At 31.3% G+C, this 21,010-nt stretch overlaps 4 protein-coding genes across 15 annotated transcripts; 2 read left to right on the top strand and 2 right to left on the bottom strand.

Annotated features, from left to right (window-relative positions):
- Positions 1-29: 29 nt before the first annotated feature.
- On the top strand, positions 30-552 carry LOC656342 (DNA polymerase epsilon subunit 3). Of its 2 annotated transcripts, none has more exons than XM_008201128.3 (2): positions 30-378; positions 436-552. In XM_008201128.3, exons 1-2 carry the CDS (start codon positions 108-110, stop codon positions 534-536), a joined length of 372 nt encoding a protein of 123 aa, XP_008199350.1. In that variant the 5' UTR covers positions 30-107; the 3' UTR covers positions 537-552. The 2 variants fall into 2 exon arrangements, with proteins under 2 accessions (XP_008199350.1, XP_967974.1); XM_962881.4 differs by having other exon boundaries at positions 36-378; positions 427-552.
- Positions 553-647: 95 nt separating this feature from the next.
- Positions 648-7,354, bottom strand: LOC656422 (E3 ubiquitin-protein ligase LRSAM1). Of its 2 annotated transcripts, XM_008201136.3 has the most exons (12): positions 7,157-7,354; positions 6,568-7,111; positions 5,013-5,104; positions 4,896-4,925; positions 4,561-4,662; positions 4,404-4,512; positions 2,625-2,868; positions 2,327-2,570; positions 2,112-2,275; positions 1,942-2,060; positions 840-1,063; positions 648-788 (listed from the first exon to the last, which is right to left on the bottom strand). In XM_008201136.3, exons 1-12 carry the CDS (start codon positions 7,208-7,210, stop codon positions 669-671), a joined length of 2,046 nt encoding a protein of 681 aa, XP_008199358.2. In that variant the 5' UTR covers positions 7,211-7,354; the 3' UTR covers positions 648-668. The 2 variants fall into 2 exon arrangements, with proteins under 2 accessions (XP_008199358.2, XP_015834275.2); XM_015978789.2 differs by lacking the exon at positions 4,896-4,925.
- Positions 7,355-7,959: 605 nt separating this feature from the next.
- Positions 7,960-20,774, top strand: LOC103313931 (putative ankyrin repeat protein RF_0381). 10 transcript variants are annotated; one of them, XM_064359949.1, is made up of 5 exons: positions 7,960-8,132; positions 8,720-8,831; positions 8,999-9,163; positions 9,282-10,611; positions 11,998-12,163. In XM_064359949.1, exons 3-5 carry the CDS (start codon positions 9,143-9,145, stop codon positions 12,030-12,032), a joined length of 1,386 nt encoding a protein of 461 aa, XP_064216019.1. In that variant the 5' UTR covers positions 7,960-8,132; positions 8,720-8,831; positions 8,999-9,142; the 3' UTR covers positions 12,033-12,163. The 10 variants fall into 10 exon arrangements, with proteins under 10 accessions (XP_064216019.1, XP_064216018.1, XP_064216022.1 ...); XM_064359948.1 differs by having other exon boundaries at positions 8,709-8,831; XM_064359944.1 differs by lacking the exons at positions 8,999-9,163; positions 9,282-10,611; positions 11,998-12,163 and adding exons at positions 17,508-17,672; positions 17,791-19,123; positions 20,611-20,774 and having other exon boundaries at positions 7,963-8,132.
- Positions 12,555-13,559, bottom strand: LOC135267940 (uncharacterized). Its single transcript, XM_064359960.1, has 4 exons — positions 13,471-13,559; positions 13,305-13,427; positions 13,064-13,256; positions 12,555-13,015 (listed from the first exon to the last, which is right to left on the bottom strand). The coding sequence occupies exons 1-4, from the start codon at positions 13,495-13,497 to the stop codon at positions 12,663-12,665; spliced, it is 696 nt and encodes a 231-aa protein (XP_064216030.1). The 5' UTR covers positions 13,498-13,559; the 3' UTR covers positions 12,555-12,662.
- Positions 20,775-21,010: the final 236 nt, after the last annotated feature.

Raw genomic sequence — 21,010 nt, 5'->3', positions numbered from 1 at the left:
AACAAATTAATGATTTTTTAATCAAAATTCAAACATGGCGGTTGGCATTGCGCATGCGCGTTTTTTGTTTTTGGTGGGAAAAGTAATTTTGTGAATTTTGTGACCAAATGGCCGAAAAACTGGAAGATTTGAATTTGCCGAACATGACGGTGCAAAAGATAATTAAAGACGCATTGCCTGAACACGTCAGTGTTGGTAAAGACGCCCGTTCGGCCCTGTCAAGGGCCGCTTCAATTTTTGTCCTGTACATAACCTCACAAGCCACCAAAGAGGCGCAAAAAGTGAACAGAAAGACTCTTCTGGGTCAAGACATTCTAACAGCGTTAGAAGAGCTCGAGTTTGACGAATTCGTGGAGCCCTTAAGTGTGATGCTGAGAGGTTAGTTTTTTTTTGAGGTTATGTTCACGTTTCAAAAACCGACTTCAGATTTCAAAGAAGCGAAGCAGAAGAAGAAAGTGAAGAAGGGGGCCGACGTTGAAATGGCGGAAGACAACGACGAGGAGGCCGTGGAAGAGGAAGAAACGGGAGAATCGTAATAAAAAATAAATTTTTTGTGATAGTTTTTTATTCATGAGAAAAAGTAACAACTGACTAGATTAAGGCCACAAATCGTGCAGAATTCACACTTTAGCAACACTGAGCAAAAAAAGTGACGGCAGTTGAACGAACTATGAAATTATTCTAATTTTGCGTTCGATTGAAGTCCTGCACATTGGACAGTCGTTCAAGGTCACAGGACACTGGGAACAGCAACAGAAGTGTCCACATGGCACGAAAATCACCTCACACTGCAAAAAAAAAACACCAAAATTCGCCTTAATTTGAGATAAACAACATACAGTTGAGTCCAAACAAATGACGCATTCAGTCCCCAAATTTGCGACATTTTCGAGTGGTGGCGCACTTGCCTCTTCGATTGGCAGCACTGGAGCTGAGGGGGCCGTATCGGTCGGTATTTGCTCCTTTCGGTACATTTGGAATGCGTCTAAAATGTGGACCCGGTCCGATTTATTCACAATTCCCACTTCTTTGAGGTCGCTTTCTGTGATTTTTGCAACGTTGCCTGCAAATTGGTTAAAAATCGGGCCAAAGTAGGCACTGACTTTGAAATTTAGGTTGGCAACACTGACGGGCAAATAATTCGGCGTTGCCAACTTAAGCTCGATTTTAATAAAAGCGAAAATAATTCTTAAGAAGTCTTCATGTATGATTTTAAGCAAAAGTAACAATCACTAGAAAAAAATTTGTTGATAAACACGGAACTGAATGTTCGAAAAAGCTCAAAACATGATTAAAAACTCGAAAAATGGAAAAATCAAGTGGTTTTGGACCCCATTTTGTAATTTCTTGGCCGTACTTAATTAAATACTAATACTTAATTTTTATCTAGGTAATATTTATGTACCTTTTTGAGTGGGTTTCATAAAAATGAGCGAATATATAATAAAATATAAATATAAAAAAGGCAAAAATAACGCAATTTTTTGTGCTTAAATATTGAAAAGAAGCGAAAATAGCTTATTTTTTTATCAAAAGATGTGACTTTTGGCCAAGTTTTAGTAAAATCTCACAAAGCTATATAGTTTTTAGCGCAAAAAAAGTGAATATTTAGTTAAAAAACCGCTTTCAAACGCTGGAAAAACGAAAATAGCTTAATTTTTTTATCAGAAGGTGTGACTTTTGGCCTAGTTTCAGTAAAATCCCAAAGTTTTTTAGTTTGTAACAAAAAAATTACAGAAAATTAAATTAAAAAGCTCAAAATAATGGTAATTTCAAATAATTTTTGGCCAATTGTGGTAATTTTTGAGAAAAAAAGATATAGACATAATCATATTTTTTGACTTTTAAAACTAAAAAAAATAATGTCATTTTACTCGATTTTTCGGTTTGTTTGAGGAAAATCTCGCGAGAAAATTAATTTTATACTAAAAAAAAACTTACATTGACATTGCATCAAACTGGCCAAAAACGGCAAACAATTAATGACTCCATTCAGTAAAAGTGCTTGTGCCAGGAGCGGATCCATATTTTTTTGAGCCTCTGACAAACCTTCCGGAAGCCTGAAAAAAATTGGTAAAAAAAAACGACTAAATATTTTTTTACTTAGTTACTTTTCCAGCAAACTTTGGTATTGTTTGAGCCAAAAATCGTCCGAGTTGTTAAATTCTTCCAAATTTTGTAAAGTGGACAACAACTGATCCCTTCGTGCTTTCTGCTGGTCCAACAAGTCCATCAATAAACACGACAATTGAATTCTTTTCTCTGATAAATCATTCTATGGTTAAAAAAATTAATTGTGAAAACAGTTGAGTAAAAAAAAACGCACGAGATTTTCCTCAATTTCAAGTTTCTTTTTATCCATCTCGATGTGAGTCAGTGCTGCCAACTGTGACTCAACTAACTTCACTTGCTGCAACAGCCCCCATGATCGGGCGTCGCCCCTTTCTAGAAGCGCCCCCACTGCCACTTTTTGCAACTCACTGTCTTCCTGCAATTTGCTCAAAAGCTCAGCTTTGTGCAAATCCTGATTTTGGAGGATTTCACTGATGCGATAATCATAATCCATTTCCCTAAATATCACATGATAAAAACACCGGAAAAAAAAAGAAAAAAATGCAATTAACTGTTCTAAAATCCCCCTTGAAACTTCCATCCGATTCTCGTGAAACTGTTGAAATTTAGTCAATTCCTGTTCTAGTAAAACTTGCATATCGCTCAAAATATCAGTTTTACGCAAATCGCTGTTGTATTTATTAGCTGCAGCTAAAATTCGCTCCTCTTCTTCCTTTTCTTGCTGCAAAAGCTGCGCAAGAGGTTCACTATTCAATTCGAGCAGCTGTTGGATGGCGCGGTCTGAATTCTGTTCAGCTAAATAAAAATATTACAAATTAAATTAATCAATCTAAATATTTTATTTATTTTTAATTGAATTACTAAATTGGGATCAATTTTTCCAAAACAATTAGCAGATTTTGAAAAACTAATCTCAAAAAAACGCGCGCCAAATTTAAATTTATAAAATAAAACTCAATATTTTTGAAAATATCAAAATTCAGTGGGGCAAACTAAATTATTTTCGCTTCCTTTGAGCTCTAGTGTTGTCTCCTATTTTTTTGGATAAGTTATGAAATCACCCTGTATATCAATTATTTAAATTTTTTGTTAAAGACAAAGACTTAGTCTAACATTAGCGTAAAATACTAGCAAAAAAGAAGATGCGAACAATATGTTTAATTTTTTTTTTTAATTATTCAGTGTAGTAAATACATATATGCAGAAAATATACAGGGTGAGTCTGTTAAAAGTATATTTTTACTGTTCCTCAAAAACTGATCTCTATATACATGTAATTTTTCACAGAATTTTTCTACAACTCGTTGTGACAATTAAGTTACTAATTAATTACTAAATAAAATATTAAGTCGCTGTAAACATATCTTTTGTCATTTTATTTGTGCTAAAAATATGTAATTTTAGTTATTGTTTTTAATTGTATTAATCTTTTTAGTTAAGTAATTAATCATCCCGTGACATCAACTGAATAAAGCACACGTTGTTTGTGAGTTTTTACAAATTTTGTCAATTTTTTTAAACAAATTAACAAATAATGAAAAGCTAACCTCAAAGACTAAAAACAACGCTAGAATCCGCTGTGCACTTTCTGAAAGTTTACATGAAATTAATACTCTGTATGTTTCCCTTCAAATTAAAAATTATCCAAAAATAATAGATTAAGTATTTTTGATTTTTTTATTAGTGTTTAGATATATACGAAAATATATAGCGTGAGTCTGTGAAAAGTATACTTTTATTGTATCTCAAAAACTATCACACAAAATTCAATGTTTACTCTATTAAATAATGCTTAATTTTTTTCTCGGTACACATGTTTTCACTGTAGTTTTGCACGAAACAATAAATATATAAATAAATAAAAATATTTCTAATTGATTAATTTTAATTAAAAGTTAAGGAAGAGTGGAAAAATTCTGAAAAATAAAAACTATTTAATAGCAGTCGCTGATTTTGTGGGATTTTTAAGATACAGGAAAAAACACTTTTACACGACTCACCCTGTAGGTAACTTTTATTCATTTTTTATTTTTATTTCTAAGTTCCAAACTCTAATCATAAATGTAATGAATAATAAATAAATAAGCAAATTTTGACTTTTTTTCAAATTATGAAAATCTAACCTCAAAAATTGCGCGCCAAATTGTAACTTAAAAACGAATAGTTCTACAGAAATCAGTGATTGCTATTAAATAAAACTTTACTTTTTATTCACATGACTAAAGAAAAAAAAGTATTATTCACATAGCAAAATATAGTAGAAATATACTTTTTGCAAAATTAATAAATTCCAACTCCCAGTTAAAAAATAATTATGTAAAAAAACCCACCTTCGAGCACTTTCTCAATCAAATGAAACCGTTCAATTTCCTTCTCTTGTTGAAGCTTCAACAACTCAATATCAAGCTTATTCTGTTGTTCCGCAATATCGGCTAAAAGCTAAAAATCCATTACAAAAAATCCCCAAATCCTAAAACCAAAAATTACCTTTTCTTTATGAATTTTTTGTGCATTTGCTAACTCAAACTCTTGGCGTTGTAACAATTCGTTGGCTTTCTCCATTTCGAGGAAATCTTGTAATTTTTGTTTCTAAAATCGTACAAACATATTTTTGGCGAAAGAAAAAAATTATAAGAATATTATAACACAAAAGTATGAGAGACACAAGTGCAAAAAAAGCGTTAAAACTGACTACGAACGAAAATAACGTGTGGTGTGATTAATAAACATGTTTTATACAAGACAATAGAAAAAATTACTTGTTAAAGTCAGACCACCAGTTATAATCGAAAATAAATCGTAATAAGAAAAAACAAACATGCCTTAATATTTTCTAGCTTCCATATTTTGGCCTAAAAAAACATAAAAAAATCATTAGAAACGGATGATATTAAATCTAGCGCAGTTATGGTAAATCCTGACTGTGTTAAATTACCTACCTCAAAAGCATCAGTTTGGTCCTCGTTGTTATCAGTGCTAGTATCAGGAGTGTCTTCAATAGTTTCGGGGCCTAAATAAGGTTGCCCCAAATCTATTTAAACAATTAATTAATTAATACACAGAAATGGCCACTACTTTGAAAAATAAATATTTTTTTTACAAAAACTGAAATTAAAATTATTTCCAAATATACCGGGTGTTTCAGAATACAAAACCATGTTCGGAATTTGTTGGTCTATTCTGAAATTGATTTTTTGACGAAAACACGCTTTTCTTAAAAAATTATTGGATTTTTTTTTAAGTTTAAACTACGGTTATCTAAAGGTTAGGATGAAGCGACGTACAAGTAAAACGTTCCCGTCTTTGATAGTTCCGTTAATGTCGTCGGAGGGCGCAGTTGTTCCAATGCCGTCTAAGTTTTCGGAAAAAATGTTTTTTGTATAACATAACAAACAAACAAAATACAGGCAGATAGAGCATTAAATTCCCAATAGTAAGACATAAACATGAGCAAAAATTTTATCGTAAACTATATTTAAAAAATTCAAACTATTACCAATTTGCACTCTGTCCCATATTTTTCAAAACGCTGCGAATACGGTTACAGATACAAGAAAAATGTTAGGAAGGAAGTTGTAGAGAATTAAATTTCCTACAAAAAAGTCCGCGACACCATATTTTTATCTTCAACCGTTTAGGCCCCAAAGTCATTCAAAGACGCTCAAGCGACGGTTTTGCTTCATTTTTCCGGTGGTCAAGTATTGAAAAGTTAATTTATACCCAAACCGTTGAAGATAGAAATATGGTGTCGCGGACTTGTTTCTCTACAACTTCGTTCCTTACACTTTTTTGTTTATTCAACCGTATTCGCTGCGTTCGCAAAAATAATAAGGTGGAACGCAAATAATTTTTTGCGCACCGTCGCATATTTATCAAAACGCTGGGAATACGGTTGAAGATACAGAAAAAGTGTAGGGAACAAAGTTGTACAGAATTAAATTTTCTATGAAAAAGTCCGCGACACCATATTTCCATCTTCAACAGTTTAGGTATAAATTAACTTTTCGTTAATTGACCACCGGTGAAATGTCGCTTTAGCGTCTTTGGGGCCTAAACCGTTGACGATAGAAATATGGACTCGCGGACTTTTTTAAAGATAATTTAATTCTCTACAACTTTCTTCCTAACATTTTTCTTGTATCTTTAACTGTATTCATAGCGTCTTGACAAATACGAGACGAAGCGCAAATTTTTAATGTTAAATAATTTTTTTCTCATGTTTCTGGTAAAATTTTAGTCAACAGTTTTTCTCAGCCTGTTAAGAGTGCAAAGCTCAACATTTCTGTATTTTTTCGAAGTAATGAGTAAATTGGTTAAATTTAAATTAATTTAAACGAATCAAAGCGCCCTCATTTTTACACTACTGTACTATTTTACTAGGCTCAGAAATTCCCGCGATTTCGCCTCCTAACTTATAGTCCTCCGTAGTCGTTTTTTTTTAATATTTACTTTTAAAATTTTCGTTTAATATTAAATTAATTAGTTAATAATTACCAGCGCAAATAAATCTCATAATAGCCTCAGTCCCTTGCCCCATTATATCACAAGGAGGGTAAACAAACCTCTCCCAATCAGCCTCTAAAGTGACAAGTCTCCGAGCATCACAAATACTTTTTGGCAGCCGTTTCAAGTGTTTATTCCCACAAACACTGAAAAATTTCAAATTCTTCAAATTGCCCATGTTTTCGGGCAGTGTTTTGAGCGCATTTCTCGCAACATTGAGTACAGTTAAGTTGTGTAAACAACAAATGGCATCAGGCAATTTCTTCAATTGATTATCGTTCAAGTAGAGCTCTTTCAAGCCCCGCAAAAGCCCGATCTCATCGGGAAGACTTTGGAAGGCGTTCTCGTGCAAATCTAGCACTTTTAACTGGAGCAAGTCGCTCAAGTGGCCCCCTCCTGACAACGAAGACAAGCAGTTGCGCTCCAACCGCAACACGTCTTTCAAAAAAACGCGACAAAGTGAGTAAATCCCCTGGGGGACGTGTCGCAGGTTGCAGTCGGAGAGGTCGAAAATGGGCTCGGGGGCTTCCCGTGCCTGGAATGAGTACTAAAGTGTGTGAGGGGGCGAAAGGGGGCTTACAAGGTACAGTTTGTGCTCGAGCTTCGACTTGTTTTCCTTAGATTTGCGGAACATCACATCACAACACTGAAGGCACCGTACGTTTCATTGATTTTGTAGCGTAATTATTTAATTAAAGTTAATTACAATTTGTTTGTTTTGATTGAATTAAACGTCACTTTTTGACGTTTCGAGGCAGTGCTGCCAACTAGTTTACTCAGAAAAGTTGAATGTCAAAATAAATCAAACCCGTACTACGTTTGATTTATTTTTCATTTCAGAAATAATCCTCTGGTTCTGGTTATTATTTTAATGGCAACATTCAGACGGTTGTGAATGTTAACGTGAACATGGCTTAGTAGATTTCTGCCAAGTTAGCACACAAGCGCCCCCTGGGTGTAAGTGTATGAACCGCAACTTTGGGCGGTATTTTTAAATGTATTTATTCAATCACAATTTTAAGGGTGTATTTATCAATGTTTGAGGCTGTATAATTCTTGAACATCCAGTTCTAAACAATTGCCGATAAAGCACCTTAAAAAACAAATTAACGTAAAATTAATAAAAGCAGAATTATACACAATTACAGAATTTTCAAAAACTATTTTTAATTAAATTACAACTATGATATTTGTTGTCATTGCAGTGTTGTATATGTTTACATTATGTTCAAGTTCTGTTTATAATTATGACGAACATCAAACACTTTGTATGTCACTGATATTAAATAAATATCATTGAAGCCCACATTAGAGGTATTGAAAGTTCTAATAAAGATATTTGCAATTGCAATAAATAAATAATTAAATTAAATTATAATATTGAAAACTAGAAAATTAAAAACATATAGCAAACCCTATATTTTTGGCTGATGTGTTCTTCCAAGAATGCGTTCGATTTGATCCGGAAAATCAAAAGATCCAACGGAAAAAATACAGGAAATATAGCCGATCATTAGATTCGACTTGCCCTGAATCTAGTGGATTTAACGTTGAAGGTTGGTATAACTAGGAATTACCTTTTTTACATCAGACTCCCACCCACCCATTCACTGTGGTGTTCACAACAGTGGCGGAACTAGCTCCTAATTTTTGGGTGGGCCAACAAAATTTTTTGTTTTTGCACATAACACCTAATATCAGTAATAAATAAACTAGATTTTTTCTGGACACTGTCCAGATTTCACTTAATTTTGCATGTTGCCAAGCTAATAAAATGATCAAAAAATGTTATACTAAATTTTAAGAAAAATCTGCAAACGCATGAAAAATAATTTCAAATGTGTTTTCTATGAGACTTTTTATTTTATCGTTTAGAGTTGTACCAGTTTTGTATCTTCCAGCAAAAATTTTCACGCTTACAAACGGTTAAACTCAAAATGCGTACTTACATCCTTAACTTTTTTGAGCAGTTTCGTTTTAGACTCAACATTTTAATATATTTGTACCTGTAGATTGAATCCTCATTCGCTTATAATACTATTAATTTTCATCAACTAGTAAATTGTTAATAAATATTAAATAACAAGTTAGATTAAATTATAATTACTCACAATGTAACAAAATTTCTCTAGAGATTTTTTAGGTGGCCACTGGACCACCCGGGCCCACCTTTAGTTCCGCCACTGGTTCACAACAACATTTTGCTGAGTTAAATTCAGAGAAGAAAAAGCAAAGATACACACTGGGGTTCTGTGGTGAGTTGAATAGTTTTTCAATTTTATTTTTGTCTCATTGAAAAATTGATTGTTCTACTGAGTGGTCTTCATTAACAAACTAGTTTATTAAATAACTATTAATGTTCACAGAAATTACTTGTTTTACTAAACAATGACGCACTACTGAAGTGTTTTTGTGGTTGCAGAATTTAGAATACTTCAGGTTCTGCTGTTGATTTGTCTCAGATTGCACTGATTGCAGTTTCTTGCAGTCAAAACAAAATTCCATTAAACAGCCGACGTTATCGTTTTTTGTCACTTCTTTTGTGCGCTGAAAAAGGAAAGGTGCAATGGCTAGGGCAACTGATCAGGTAATGTAAATTTATTTCAATTGCGTATCAACTTTTTCGTGTTTTTCGCTCGATTTCGAATTCATAATTGCGTGTTTTTTGAGTGAATGGACTTCTAAAAGTTTGTTATTGCTTGTAGGAAACGGATGCATTCATTTATGCGATTGAAAAAGGAGATTTAAATGGAGTTCGGAGTTACGTATCAAAAAAGTTTAACTTAAATTTCACTTATCAGTGGAAAAAATATGATCGTATGTATTTGACACCACTTATGGTCGCTATAAATGCGAAAAAAATCGATGTAATAGAGTATTTAATAGAAAACGGTGCCGAGGTTAATTATAAAACTAGAGGCGTATGTGCACCTTTACACTATGCAATTTACAAACAGTGTCCACTAGATATTGTAAAGCTGCTTATAAATAATAATGCAGATGTAAATTTACTTGCAAGATATAAATATTATTTGGAAAATATAAAATTCACACCAATTTGGTTATCCATTATGGAAGCTTATTTTGAAGCTGCTAAACTTCTAATTAGTTCAGGAGCTGACATGTGTTTAAAGAATTCTGATGGAACAACTGCTCTAACCCTTGCTCAAAAATATAATCTAACAGAAATATTGGATTATTATTTTACACCTCTTGGATACGCAATTTTTACCAAAAAAATAGATCAAGCCCGAAAACTTTTAGAAGATGGTGCTGATGTCTGTAACAAGGGTGCAAGTAACAAAACCCCTCTTGTGCTAGCTGTTGAACAGGGTAATTTAGAAGCAGTCAAACTTTTATTCGAATTTGGAGCAGCTTTAACGATGCAAAATGCTTTATTGGAGGCCATAAATGTGGGTAATGTGGAGATAATTAATTTTTTCATTGAAAATAATGTTGCAATTAATTGCAAATATCGAGACGGAATCACACCTCTAATCAGAGCTGTGCAGAAAAGAAATTTCGAAGTGGTCAAGATTTTAGTCGAAAGTGGTGCCGACGTCAATTTTACAGATGGTCAAGGTTTTTATCCACTGTTTGACGCCTTGAAGCTTGACGACTGCGAAATTGCCAAGTATTTAATAAGCAAGGGAGCGAAAATGGATTGCAAATGTCTGATGCAAGATCATTTTCAATGTGTCAAGAATCTAATGAAGATGGAAGTTGAACTGAAGAGCGTTTTTTTGGGCAATTTCGAAACTTCTACTTTGCTCAAAGCTGTTGAAACTGGAAATCTACTTTTTGTTAAGTATCTTTTGGAACAAGGACTTTCTACAAAGTTGTACGATAAAAATGGAAAAAATCCTCTTGCCGTAGCTGCAAAAAATCGCAGTTTCCCAATTGTTGCGATTTTAATCTATGCTGGTGCTGATGTTGATTCAGCCAAAGAAGAATTGGAGGAATTTGCCAATGAAAATGACGACTTTTATCTTTATTATCAGGATTTGAAACCAAGGACTAAACCCAAATCTCAAGGTAAATATATAATATATAACATCATACGAAATGTTAAACAAAAAACATGAGTAGAATGAATGAAAAAAATATTAGAAAAGAGTTCGCTCAATTCAATGTGTAGAAAAAATTATTCGGGAAAATAACACAATGCTTATACAAAAATTAGCTCTTTATACACCAGAAGATTAAGAATATGTAAATAGAATAAGCTTAGATAAATAAAAATTCTGTGTCCATAAATTTTATAATGAATTTTTTATCGTAATCTAAATAAGGAAAACATAATAACTTTGCAAGTGAAGATAATGTTGCTAAATTTTGGAAAAATATTTGGTCTAATAAAAAAGATTTTAACTTGTTTTGTGTTAAAAAAGTTTAATATTTTTATTATAAGTAAAAGTGACAAATTTAGGTGATTTCTATATTTCTCAGAAAGTTAAAGGAATATACAGGGTGTGCCGTCTAAACCCCACATTTGAAGTACTGGTAGTTCTAATAATGATAGTCATCTGAAAGTTTGTATACGACTATAATCTCTTAGGTCCTGTTCAATGAAAATATTTTCATGGTGATGACACTTCCGGTTATACAGGAAGTCGCTATCAACTTTCTTATTTTAAATGGAAAACTACATTTTTTAATGCGTTTTTGGATTACTAGAGTTATTTTAACGCAGTTTTTATAAGCTTTCCCTATACCTAAATTTAGCCATTTACGAAATATTTAGGGTTTTAATTTTTTTTTTAATTTGCACCTTCCACTTCAAAAATCGATAACACTGCCATTTTTAAAAATTTGGTAATATTTTTTAGCTCACTTAAAAGAGGAAGCCTAGATCTTTTCTTTGGTGTTTTAAAATTACTAAAAAACAATAACAAACCCCATGGCAAGCTATGCAAAAATAGCTGTGGTCAGTAGGAAATTTTCTACAATGTCAAAAAAACCAACATGACTTGAAAATTATCACAGATGGGTATAGGGAGTGCTAATGCAGATCGAACAAAATACTTCTCCATCTAGTAATATAAAAATTGGGACATTTCATTTAAAAAAATTAAGTTTTGGGTACTTGAAGTTGTTCAAACCTAACTTTAAAATTTTTGCGTTTTTATAACTTCTTTTCCGATTCTGGACAACGGTTAAACTTAGGTATAGGGAAAGATGATAAAAACGGCCTTAAAATAACTCAACTAACCTAAAAACGTAGTGAAAAACATAACTTTTCATTTAAAATAACAAAGTTGATAGCGACTTCCGGTATAACCGGAAATGCCGCCATCTTAAGAATATTTTCAACTTACAAATAAATATCTTTATTAGAACTTTCAGTAGTTCTAATATGGAGTTTAGGCGGAACATTCTGTATAATGTTTTTATTTTCATGATATAATCCACCATTTTCAGGTCTTGGTGAGGGACTTCACGAAGCTTCAGAATAAACAGTGGGCTTTATACGAAGATAATATTACTTTAAACGTTTTCGAGTTTTTTGTTCTTTAGTTTTTTTAATGAGAAAACCATTTTCATTTTGTATTACCTACACATTAACAATAAATATTCATTAAGCAGTCTTAGAATTAATAAAACCCACACCTTGAGTCTTTAGACACAAACTTTTCAAATTAATAAAAAAAATTCACGACATTTCTTTATTCCAATCGCACTTTTTTCACATTTGGAATTTTCCAAATCAAATTCATTTCACTAACGAGAAATAATTTCATTTAATTTCGCAAAAATTCTGAGCTTAAAAGAATGCAATTTTCAAAAATTCGTCGTGTTGTAAAAAAAATTCGTTAAAAAAGTATTCTTTGTTTTGAGAGAACAAATGTGAGTTTGAAAAAGGCAAGGTAGATAAATGAGTTTTTTAAGTTTATCTTGCCTTAAATTTGTTTATGAATAATTTTTTACTTACCTGAATTGTATCAGAATAACTGTGCTGGGAATAAAATAAAATTAAGTACAAAAAAATAATTTATTAAAGCGGTTTTCCTAATGTCAGCCCTCTTTATCAATACAATTTGCCTAGACTTGAGAAAACGACAAAATAACACATTTTTTTTTCTAAATCACCTCGTAAGTTCGACTGTATCACTAGTTACATTCGTTTCAAAATCTTCGACAGTTATTTTCGCCATCAAGCGGTCAATTTTTGACTCAATTCTCCTCATAATTCGTTCATCTTCCGTTTTCTTCTTCTCCAAATCTTCCCCCAAACGTTCCAGCAAACCCACAATCTTCCTCTGATCTGAGGCCAATTGAAGACACAAATTTTCCAATTTTGCAAAATCAGACGTTTCCGAATCGTCAGAATTTGACGAAACTTGTGCCAGATTTTTGTCAGATTCCATTCGTTTGAGCAGCTTTTTACCAACACTCACTTCTTGTTTAAAACTGTCCAAGTCAAACTCGTGGGGCTTTACTGAAGCAGAAGCAATCAAAAGATTAGTTGTTTGAATCAAACACTTACAGAAATAATTAACAATGTCGTAAAAACCCGAGTTTGTGCTACAAATTCGCTCGATGTGGTCGCCAATATTCCGGATTTTATTTGCGATACAAACAGCAGTTTCTTCTCTCAAATCTTCGATCAGATTGTGTTTTTCGTGCCAATAGTTCGGGATGTTGCGCCGTTTTATATACTCACCGTATTTTCTCAACATCTTTGAAATAAAAAGTCAAAACAACTATAAAATAAGAAAAAAACATACAGTCATAAACACGAAACTTAACGACTGTTCCCAGAAATTTTTATCGAAATTTTCCAGTTCCCACATAAAGACAGTCTTGATAAAATAGCTGGCAATGTTGTGGTCATGTCGGTCTCGTATTTTCTAATAAAAAAAATTAATTACAGCCACAAACTCACAAAAATACCTTGATTAGTCTAATGCTCGACTTCATGTTTTTGTAATTATGGAGTAATTCACGCTCTTGTTCTTGGAAGCTCAGTCTCCAGTTGTAGACGTCCATTTCCAAATCGTTCGGACTTTTCGGGACAACGAAAAAAGTTTTCTACGAGAAATGGTTATTTAGCACAAGTGCACTCAAATCGAAAAACGTATTAATTAAATGAATTAATTAAGTTAGAAATATTGGGATAAATTATTGAATTATCAAGGATTATTTGTAAGTTGATCGAATTTTTTTTTAAATTACTTGAGCTTATTGAATAGAAATTACGATAAATGCGTTAGAACGATCGGAATACTTAATTTTGGAATTACGATAACAAAGTTAGCATTACGGAATTAAATTCATTAAATAAATCGACAGTTGAAATTATTTGGGACTATAATTGGAATAAAAATTACAGGAATTAATTTAAAATCACTAGAATTAATATGGATCCTAGGAATTACGGGAATTGTAGTGCATTTTTTCTGGAATTACTGTAATTACACCTGGAATTACTTGGATTCTTTTTCGAATTACTAGAATTCTCATTGCAATAGCTGGAATTTGTTTTGGAATAGGAATTGCGTTAACTTTTTTGGAACCATCGGAATTAATAAATTTGGAGTTACAGAAAATATTTTGGAATTACGGAAATTAAGTTAATTAAGTGGAATTATAGCTAAAATTATTTGTGAATTGTTTTAGGAATTACAGATTTTTTTTGAAGTATTTGAGACTAAACTTGGAATTAATTAATTAAAATAACAGGAACTTATTTAATAATTAAGGTCTTTTTAACTTAATTCTCGTAATTCCAACTTAATTTTTGTAATTTTAAATTAATTAATTCCAAAAGTTTCAAGCAATTCAACGTAATCAAATATTATTGGAATTAATATTAAGTTAACATAAATTTTGGTGGAATTTTTTTGGAATTACAGCTGGGATTATACAAAATTACTTTGAACAGAAATTGCCTTAAGTTTCTTGGTACTATCGGAATTAATTAATTTGGAATTACAAGAATTATGTTGGAATTACTAAAACTTAGTTAGAATTATGGCAATTAATTTATAATTAGACGAATTAATTTGAAATAATTTGAATTAATCTTGAGTTAACATCGATCATACTGATCATAGGAATTACTGGAATTTTGGTGCATTTTTTGCCGTTACTGTAATTACAGCTGAAATTATTTGTCGATTGCTAGAATTCTTTCTAGAATTACTAGAATTATCATTGTAATTGATGGAATTCTTTTTGGAATCATCTGAGATTACTTGGAACAAAAATTACTTAAAATTTCTTGTAACTATCGGAATTAATTAATTAATTAATCAAGTTAATTCCTGTTATTTTTAATAGGAAATTAATTTGATGTTATTGGAATTAATTTTGAATTAACATAGATTATTGAATACACTGAAATTATAGTGATTTTTTTGGAATTACAGCTGGGATTATTTATGAATTATTATTTACTAGAATTCTTTTTGGAATAATCTGAAATTACTTGGAATAGAAATTGAGTTAAGATCCTTAGAACTATCAAAATTAATTAATTGTGAATTACAAAAACTAATTTGGCATTATGTCAATTAAATTAGAATTACAGGAATTAATTTAAAAATACTAGAATTAATATGGATCCTAGGAATTACGGGAATTGTAGTGCATTTTTTCTGGAATTACTGTAATTACAGCTGGAATTACTTGTGAATTACTTTGATTCTTTTTCGAATTACTAGAATTCTCATTACAATAGCTGGCATTTGTTTTGGAATAGGAATTACGTTAACTTTTTTGGAACCATCGAAATTAATTAATTTGGAGTTACAGAACATATTTTGGAATTACGGAAATTAAGTTAATTAAGTGGAATGATAGCTAGAATTATTTGTGAATTGTTTTAGGAATTACGGATTTTTTTTAATTATTTGAGACTAAACTTGGAATTAATTAATTGAAATAACAGGAACTAATTTAATAATTACGGTCTTTTTAACTTAATTCTCGTAATTCCAACTTAATTTTTGTAATTTTAAATCAATTAATACCAAAAGTTTTAAGCAATTCAACGTAATCAAATATTATTGGAATTAATATTAAGTTAACATAAATTTTGGTGGAATTTTTTTTGGAATTACAGCTGGAATTATACAAAATTACTTTGAACAGAAATTGCCTTAAGTTTCTTGGTACTATCGGAATTAATTAATTTGGAATTACAAGAATTATGTTGGAATTACTAAAACTAGTTAGAATTATGGCAATTAATTTATAATTAGACGAATTAATTTAAAATAATTTGAATTAATCTTGAGTTAACATCGATCATACTGATCGTAGGAATTACTGGTGCATTTTTTGCCGTTACTGTAATTACAGCTGAAATTATTTGTGGATTGCTAGAATTCGTTTTAGATTTACTAGAATTATCATTGTATCATCTGAGATTACTTGGAATAAAAATTACTTAAAATTTCTTGGAACTATCGGAATTCATTAATTTGGAGTTACAGAAAACATTTTGGAATTACGAAAATTAAGTTGGAATTATAGGAAATACTGTGGACTTGTTGAATAAATTTAACAAAATAAATCTAACAAAAGCGGCTAAAGTAATTTCACTTACCTTACTTACCTTTCACCACCTTAATTTGTATTTTTTTAGGCCGGTCTTAGCAAATTTATGTGAAATATGGTAGTTTTCCACGAAATTAAATGATTTTTAAGTCTCTTGTGGTCAAAATACGTGATTTTTTTAATCAAAAACAAATATAACGTCACGAAAAAAAAACAATTTTTGATTTACACTTATCTTTTGGTTTGTGAAGTGTAACAAATTTATACGTAATAAATAATTTGGTTGTAAGTCTTACTAGAATGCTCGAAAAAAACTAGTTTTGTTATTTTAATATATATAGATATTCTCAGTCGTTTTTGAGCAAAGTTTCGAGTGAAAAAATGAGTTTTTAGTTTAAAAATGTGCTCAAGCATTTGAAAAAGGCAAGGAAATTCTGCAAGTAGGTAAGTGAGTTTTTGAAGTTTGTCTTACTTACCTTATTTTTTTTATGAATTATTTTTTACTTTGCCGCGAACAACTTATCTAAACTTTTTCGGATAGGTATTTTTTTCCAAGTTTTCTGAAAATAGAAATATACATTATTCATCCATTTCTATATGGTCTATGAAACAAACAAATGTTCGTTCTTTACAAAACTACTTTTTCGGTCTGACTTTTGTAAGAGGTAAATTTATGTGATGTTATGATTATTGTTTTTTGACCGCGTTCGTTATACAGAGCGTCCGTTGTAGAGAGGTTGTCTTATACATATTTTTTTTTGTTTCTGTTACGTTCCTACAACAATGTTCGTTGTGAAAAAGTGTCAGCTATTAATCCATTTATTGCTTTATCTTATCTTTGTTATCCTATGATACTCAAGTGCTTATCTACTTTCTTTTAAAAACACGTATTAAATTTACATTAGTGAGTTTCAACAGAAGCAGCATAGAAGAAACTTACAATGCCTAATAACTTGATTTCTGGGGTAAGTTCTTCTCTGCTAATGAAATTTTTGCTTAGGAAAAGTTTTGTACTGTGTGTGAATTTCAAATTTAGATTTTCAACTTGAGTAAAGTAAAGTGGTGACAGTTATTTTGATCAAGTGTGATTGTTTTGAAATTTTCCAACTATTGTTTGTAGGAAAAAAAGGCATTAATTGCTGGAATCAGAAGAGATTTAAATGAAGTTGAAAGATATGTCTCACATAAGTACGATTTAAGTTTATCTCATACAATTAACACCCCACTGATAATTGCTATAGTTGAAAACAAATTTGATGTGGGAGCTGATATTATATCACTGGCTATCGCTCGTTCGTGCTTTAAACAGTTTCATTTATTAATCGCCTTCATTAACAAACTAGTTTATGAAATAACTATTAATGTTCACAGAAATTACTTGTTTTACTAAACAATGACGCACTACTGAAGTGTTTTTGTGGTTGCAGAATTTAGAATACTTCAGGTTCTGCTGTTGATTTGTCTCAGTTTGCACTGATTGCAGTTTCTTGCAGTCAAAACAAAATTCCATTAAACAGCCGACGTTATCGTTTTTTGTCACTTCTTTTGTGCGCTGAAAAAGGAAAGGTGCAATGGCTGAGGCAACTAATCAGGTAATGTAAATTTATTTCAATTGCGTATCAACTTTTTCGTGTTTTTCGCTCGATTTCGAATTCATAATTGCGTGTTTTTTGAGTGAATGGACTTCTAAAAGTTTGTTATTGCTTGTAGGAAACGAAGGCATTCATTGATGCGATTGAAAAGGGAGATTTAAATGGAGTTCGGAGTTACGTATCAAAAAAGTTTAACTTAAATTTCATTTATTATGTGAAAAAATATGATAATATGAATTTGACACCACTTATGGTCGCTATAAATGCGAAAAAAATCGATGTAATAGAGTATTTAATAGAAAACGGTGCCGAGGTTAATTACAAAAGTAGTTTCGAATGTGCACCTTTACACTATGCAATTTACAATAAGTGTCCACTAGATATTGTAAAGCTGCTTATAAATAAGGATGCAGATGTAAATTTACTTGCAAGATATAATTATTATTTGGACAGTCCAATATACACACCAATTTCGGTATCCATCAAGCAAAATTATTTTGAAGCTGCTAAACTTCTAATTAGTTCAGGAGCTGACATGTGTTTAAAGAATTCTGATGGAACAACTGCTGTAACCCTTGCTCAAGAATATGATCGAACAAAAATATGGAATTTTTATTATTACGGACCTCTTGGATACGCAATTTTTACCAAAAAAATAGATCAAGCCCGAAAACTTTTAGAAGATGGTGCTGATGTCTGCAACAAGGGTGAAAGTAACCAAACCCCTCTTGTGCTAGCTGTTGAACAGGGTAATTTAGAAGCAGTCAAACTTTTATTCGAATTTGGAGCAGCTTTAACGATGCAAAGTGCTTTATTGGAGGCCATAAATGTGGGTAATGTGGAGATAATTAATTTTTTCATTGAAAATAATGTTGCAATTAATTGCAAATATCGAGACGGAATCACACCTCTAATCAGAGCTGTGCAGAAGGGAAATTTCAAAGTGGTCAAGATTTTAGTCGAAAGTGGTGCCGACGTCAACTTTACAAATGCTCAAGGTTTTTATCCACTGTTTGACGCCTTGAAGCTTGACGACTGCGAAATTGCCAAGTATTTAATAAGCAAGGGAGCGAAAATGGATTGCAAATGTCTGATGCAAGATCATTTTCAATGTGTCAAGAATCTAATGAAGATGGAAGTTGAACTGAAGAGCGTTTTTTTGGGCAATTTCGAAACTTGTACTTTGCTCAAAGCTGTTGAAACTGGAAATCCACTTTTTGTTAAGTATCTTTTGGAACAAGGACTTTCTACAGAGTTGTACGATAAAAATGGAAAGAGTCCTCTTGCGGTAGCTGCAAAAAATCGCAGTTTCCCAATTGTTGCGCTTTTAATCGATGCTGGTGCTGATGTTGATTCAGCCAAAGAACAATTGGAGGAATTTGCCAATGAAAATGACGACTTTTATCTTTATTATCAGGATTTGAAACCAAGGACTAAACCCAAATCTCAAGGTAAATATATAATATAATATATAATATCATACGAATGTTAAACAAAAAACATGAGTAGAATGAATGAAAAAAATTTTAGAAAAGAGTTCGCTCAATTCAATGTGTAGAAAAAATTATTCGGGAAAATAACACAATGCTTATACAAAAATTAGCTCTTTATACACCAGAAGATTAAGAATATGTAAATAGAATAAGCTTGGATAAATAAAAATTCTGTGTCCATAAATTTTATAATGAATTTTTTATCGTAATCTAAATAAGGAAAACATAATAACTTTGCAAGTGAAGATAATGTTGCTAAATTTTGGAAAAATATTTGACAAATTTAGGTGATTTCTATATTTCTCAGATAGTTAAAGGAATATACAGGGTGTGCCGTCTAAACCCCACATTTGAAGTATTGGTAGTTCTTATAATGATAGTCATCTGAAAGTTTGTGTACGACTATAATCTCTTAGGTCCTGTTCAATGAAAATATTTTCATGGTGATGACACTTCCGGTTATACCGGAAGTCGCTATCAACTTTCTTATTTTAAATGGAAAACTACATTTTTTAATGCGTTTTTGGATTACTAGAGTTATTTTAACGAAGTTTTTATAAGCTTTTCCTATACCTAAATTTAGCCATTTACGAAATATTTAGGGTTTTAATTTTTTTTTGAATTTGCACCTTCCACTTCAAAAATCGATAACACTGCCATTTTTAAAAATTTGGTAATATTTTTTAGCTCACTTAAAAGAGGAAGCCTAGATCTTTTCTTTGGAGTTTTAAAATTTCTAAAAAACAATAACAAACCCCTGCCATGCAAAAATAGCTGTGGTCAGTAGGAAATTTTCTACAATGTCAAAAAACCAACATAACTTGAAAATTATCACAGATGGGTATAGGGAGTGCTAATGCAAATCGAACAAAATTCTTCTCCATCTAGTAATATAAAAATTGGGACATTTCATTTAAAAAAATTAAGTTTTGGGTACTTGAAGTTGTTCAAACCTAACTTTCAAATTTTTGCGTTTTTATAACTTTTTTTCCAATTCTGGACACATTGGGGAATTGATATAGACTTTCACTTTTAATTCTCCAAATATAATTTCGAAATCTCGAAAACTAACAGAGTTACTGATTTTTTAAGTGACAGGTGCAAATCCAAAAATTTTCAAAAAATCTTAAATATCTCGAAAACGGTTAAACTTAGGTATAGGGAAAGCTGATAAAAACGGGCTTAAAATAACTCAACTAATCTAAAAACGTAGTGAAAAACATAACTCTTCATTTAAAATAACAAAGTTGATAGCGACTTCCGGTATAACCGGAAATGCCGCCATCTTAAGAATATTTTCATTGAGCACAACTCAACGGATTATAGCTGAGCATCAACTTACAAATAAATATCTTTATTAGAACTTTCAGTAGTTCTAATATGGGGTTTAGGCGGAACATCCTGTATAATGTTTTTATTTTCATGATATAATCCACCATTTTCAGGTCTTGGTGAGGGACTTCACGAAGCTGCAGATTAAACAGTGGGCTTTATACGAAGATAATATTACTTTAAACGTTTTCGAGTGTTTTGTTCTTTAGTTTTTTTAATGAGAAAACCATTTTCATTTTGTATTACCTACACATTAACAATAAATATTCATTAAGCAGTCTTAGAATTAATAAAACCCACACCTTGAGTCTTTAGACACAAACTTTTCAAATTAATAAAAAAAATTCACGACATTTCTTTATTCCAATCGCACTTTTTTCACATTTGGAATTTTCCAAATCAAATTTATTTCACTAACGAGAAATAATTTCATTTAATTTCGCAAAAATTCTGAGCTTAAAAGAATGCAATTTTCAAAAATTCGTCGAGTTGTAAAAAAAATCGTAAAAAAAG

This window comes from Tribolium castaneum, chromosome 1, assembly GCF_031307605.1.
Source record: "Tribolium castaneum strain GA2 chromosome 1, icTriCast1.1, whole genome shotgun sequence".
Lineage (NCBI taxonomy): Eukaryota > Metazoa > Arthropoda > Insecta > Coleoptera > Tenebrionidae > Tribolium > Tribolium castaneum.
This window is presented reverse-complemented; position numbering and strand designations above follow the sequence as displayed.

Coding starts and splice junctions, on each gene's coding strand:
- LOC656342 (XM_962881.4), top strand. CDS start 108: ATGGCCGAAAAACTGGAAGATTTGAATTTGCCGAACATGACGGTGCAA. Junction 379..426: donor CTTAAGTGTGATGCTGAGAG/GTTAGTTTTTTT, acceptor AACCGACTTCAG/ATTTCAAAGAAGCGAAGCAG.
- LOC656422 (XM_008201136.3), bottom strand. CDS start 7,210: ATGTTCCGCAAATCTAAGGAAAACAAGTCGAAGCTCGAGCACAAACTG. Junction 5,105..6,567: donor TATGAGATTTATTTGCGCTG/GTAATTATTAAC, acceptor TTGTTTAAATAG/ATTTGGGGCAACCTTATTTA. Junction 4,663..4,895: donor GGAAGCTAGAAAATATTAAG/GCATGTTTGTTT, acceptor GTACGATTTTAG/AAACAAAAATTACAAGATTT.
- LOC135267940 (XM_064359960.1), bottom strand. CDS start 13,497: ATGAAGTCGAGCATTAGACTAATCAAG. Junction 13,428..13,470: donor CGAGCATTAGACTAATCAAG/GTATTTTTGTGA, acceptor TTTTTTTATTAG/AAAATACGAGACCGACATGA. Junction 13,016..13,063: donor CGACATTGTTAATTATTTCT/GTAAGTGTTTGA, acceptor CTTCTGCTTCAG/TAAAGCCCCACGAGTTTGAC.
- LOC103313931 (XM_064359944.1), top strand. CDS start 17,652: ATGGCTGAGGCAACTAATCAG. Junction 17,673..17,790: donor TGGCTGAGGCAACTAATCAG/GTAATGTAAATT, acceptor TATTGCTTGTAG/GAAACGAAGGCATTCATTGA. Junction 19,124..20,610: donor GACTAAACCCAAATCTCAAG/GTAAATATATAA, acceptor CACCATTTTCAG/GTCTTGGTGAGGGACTTCAC.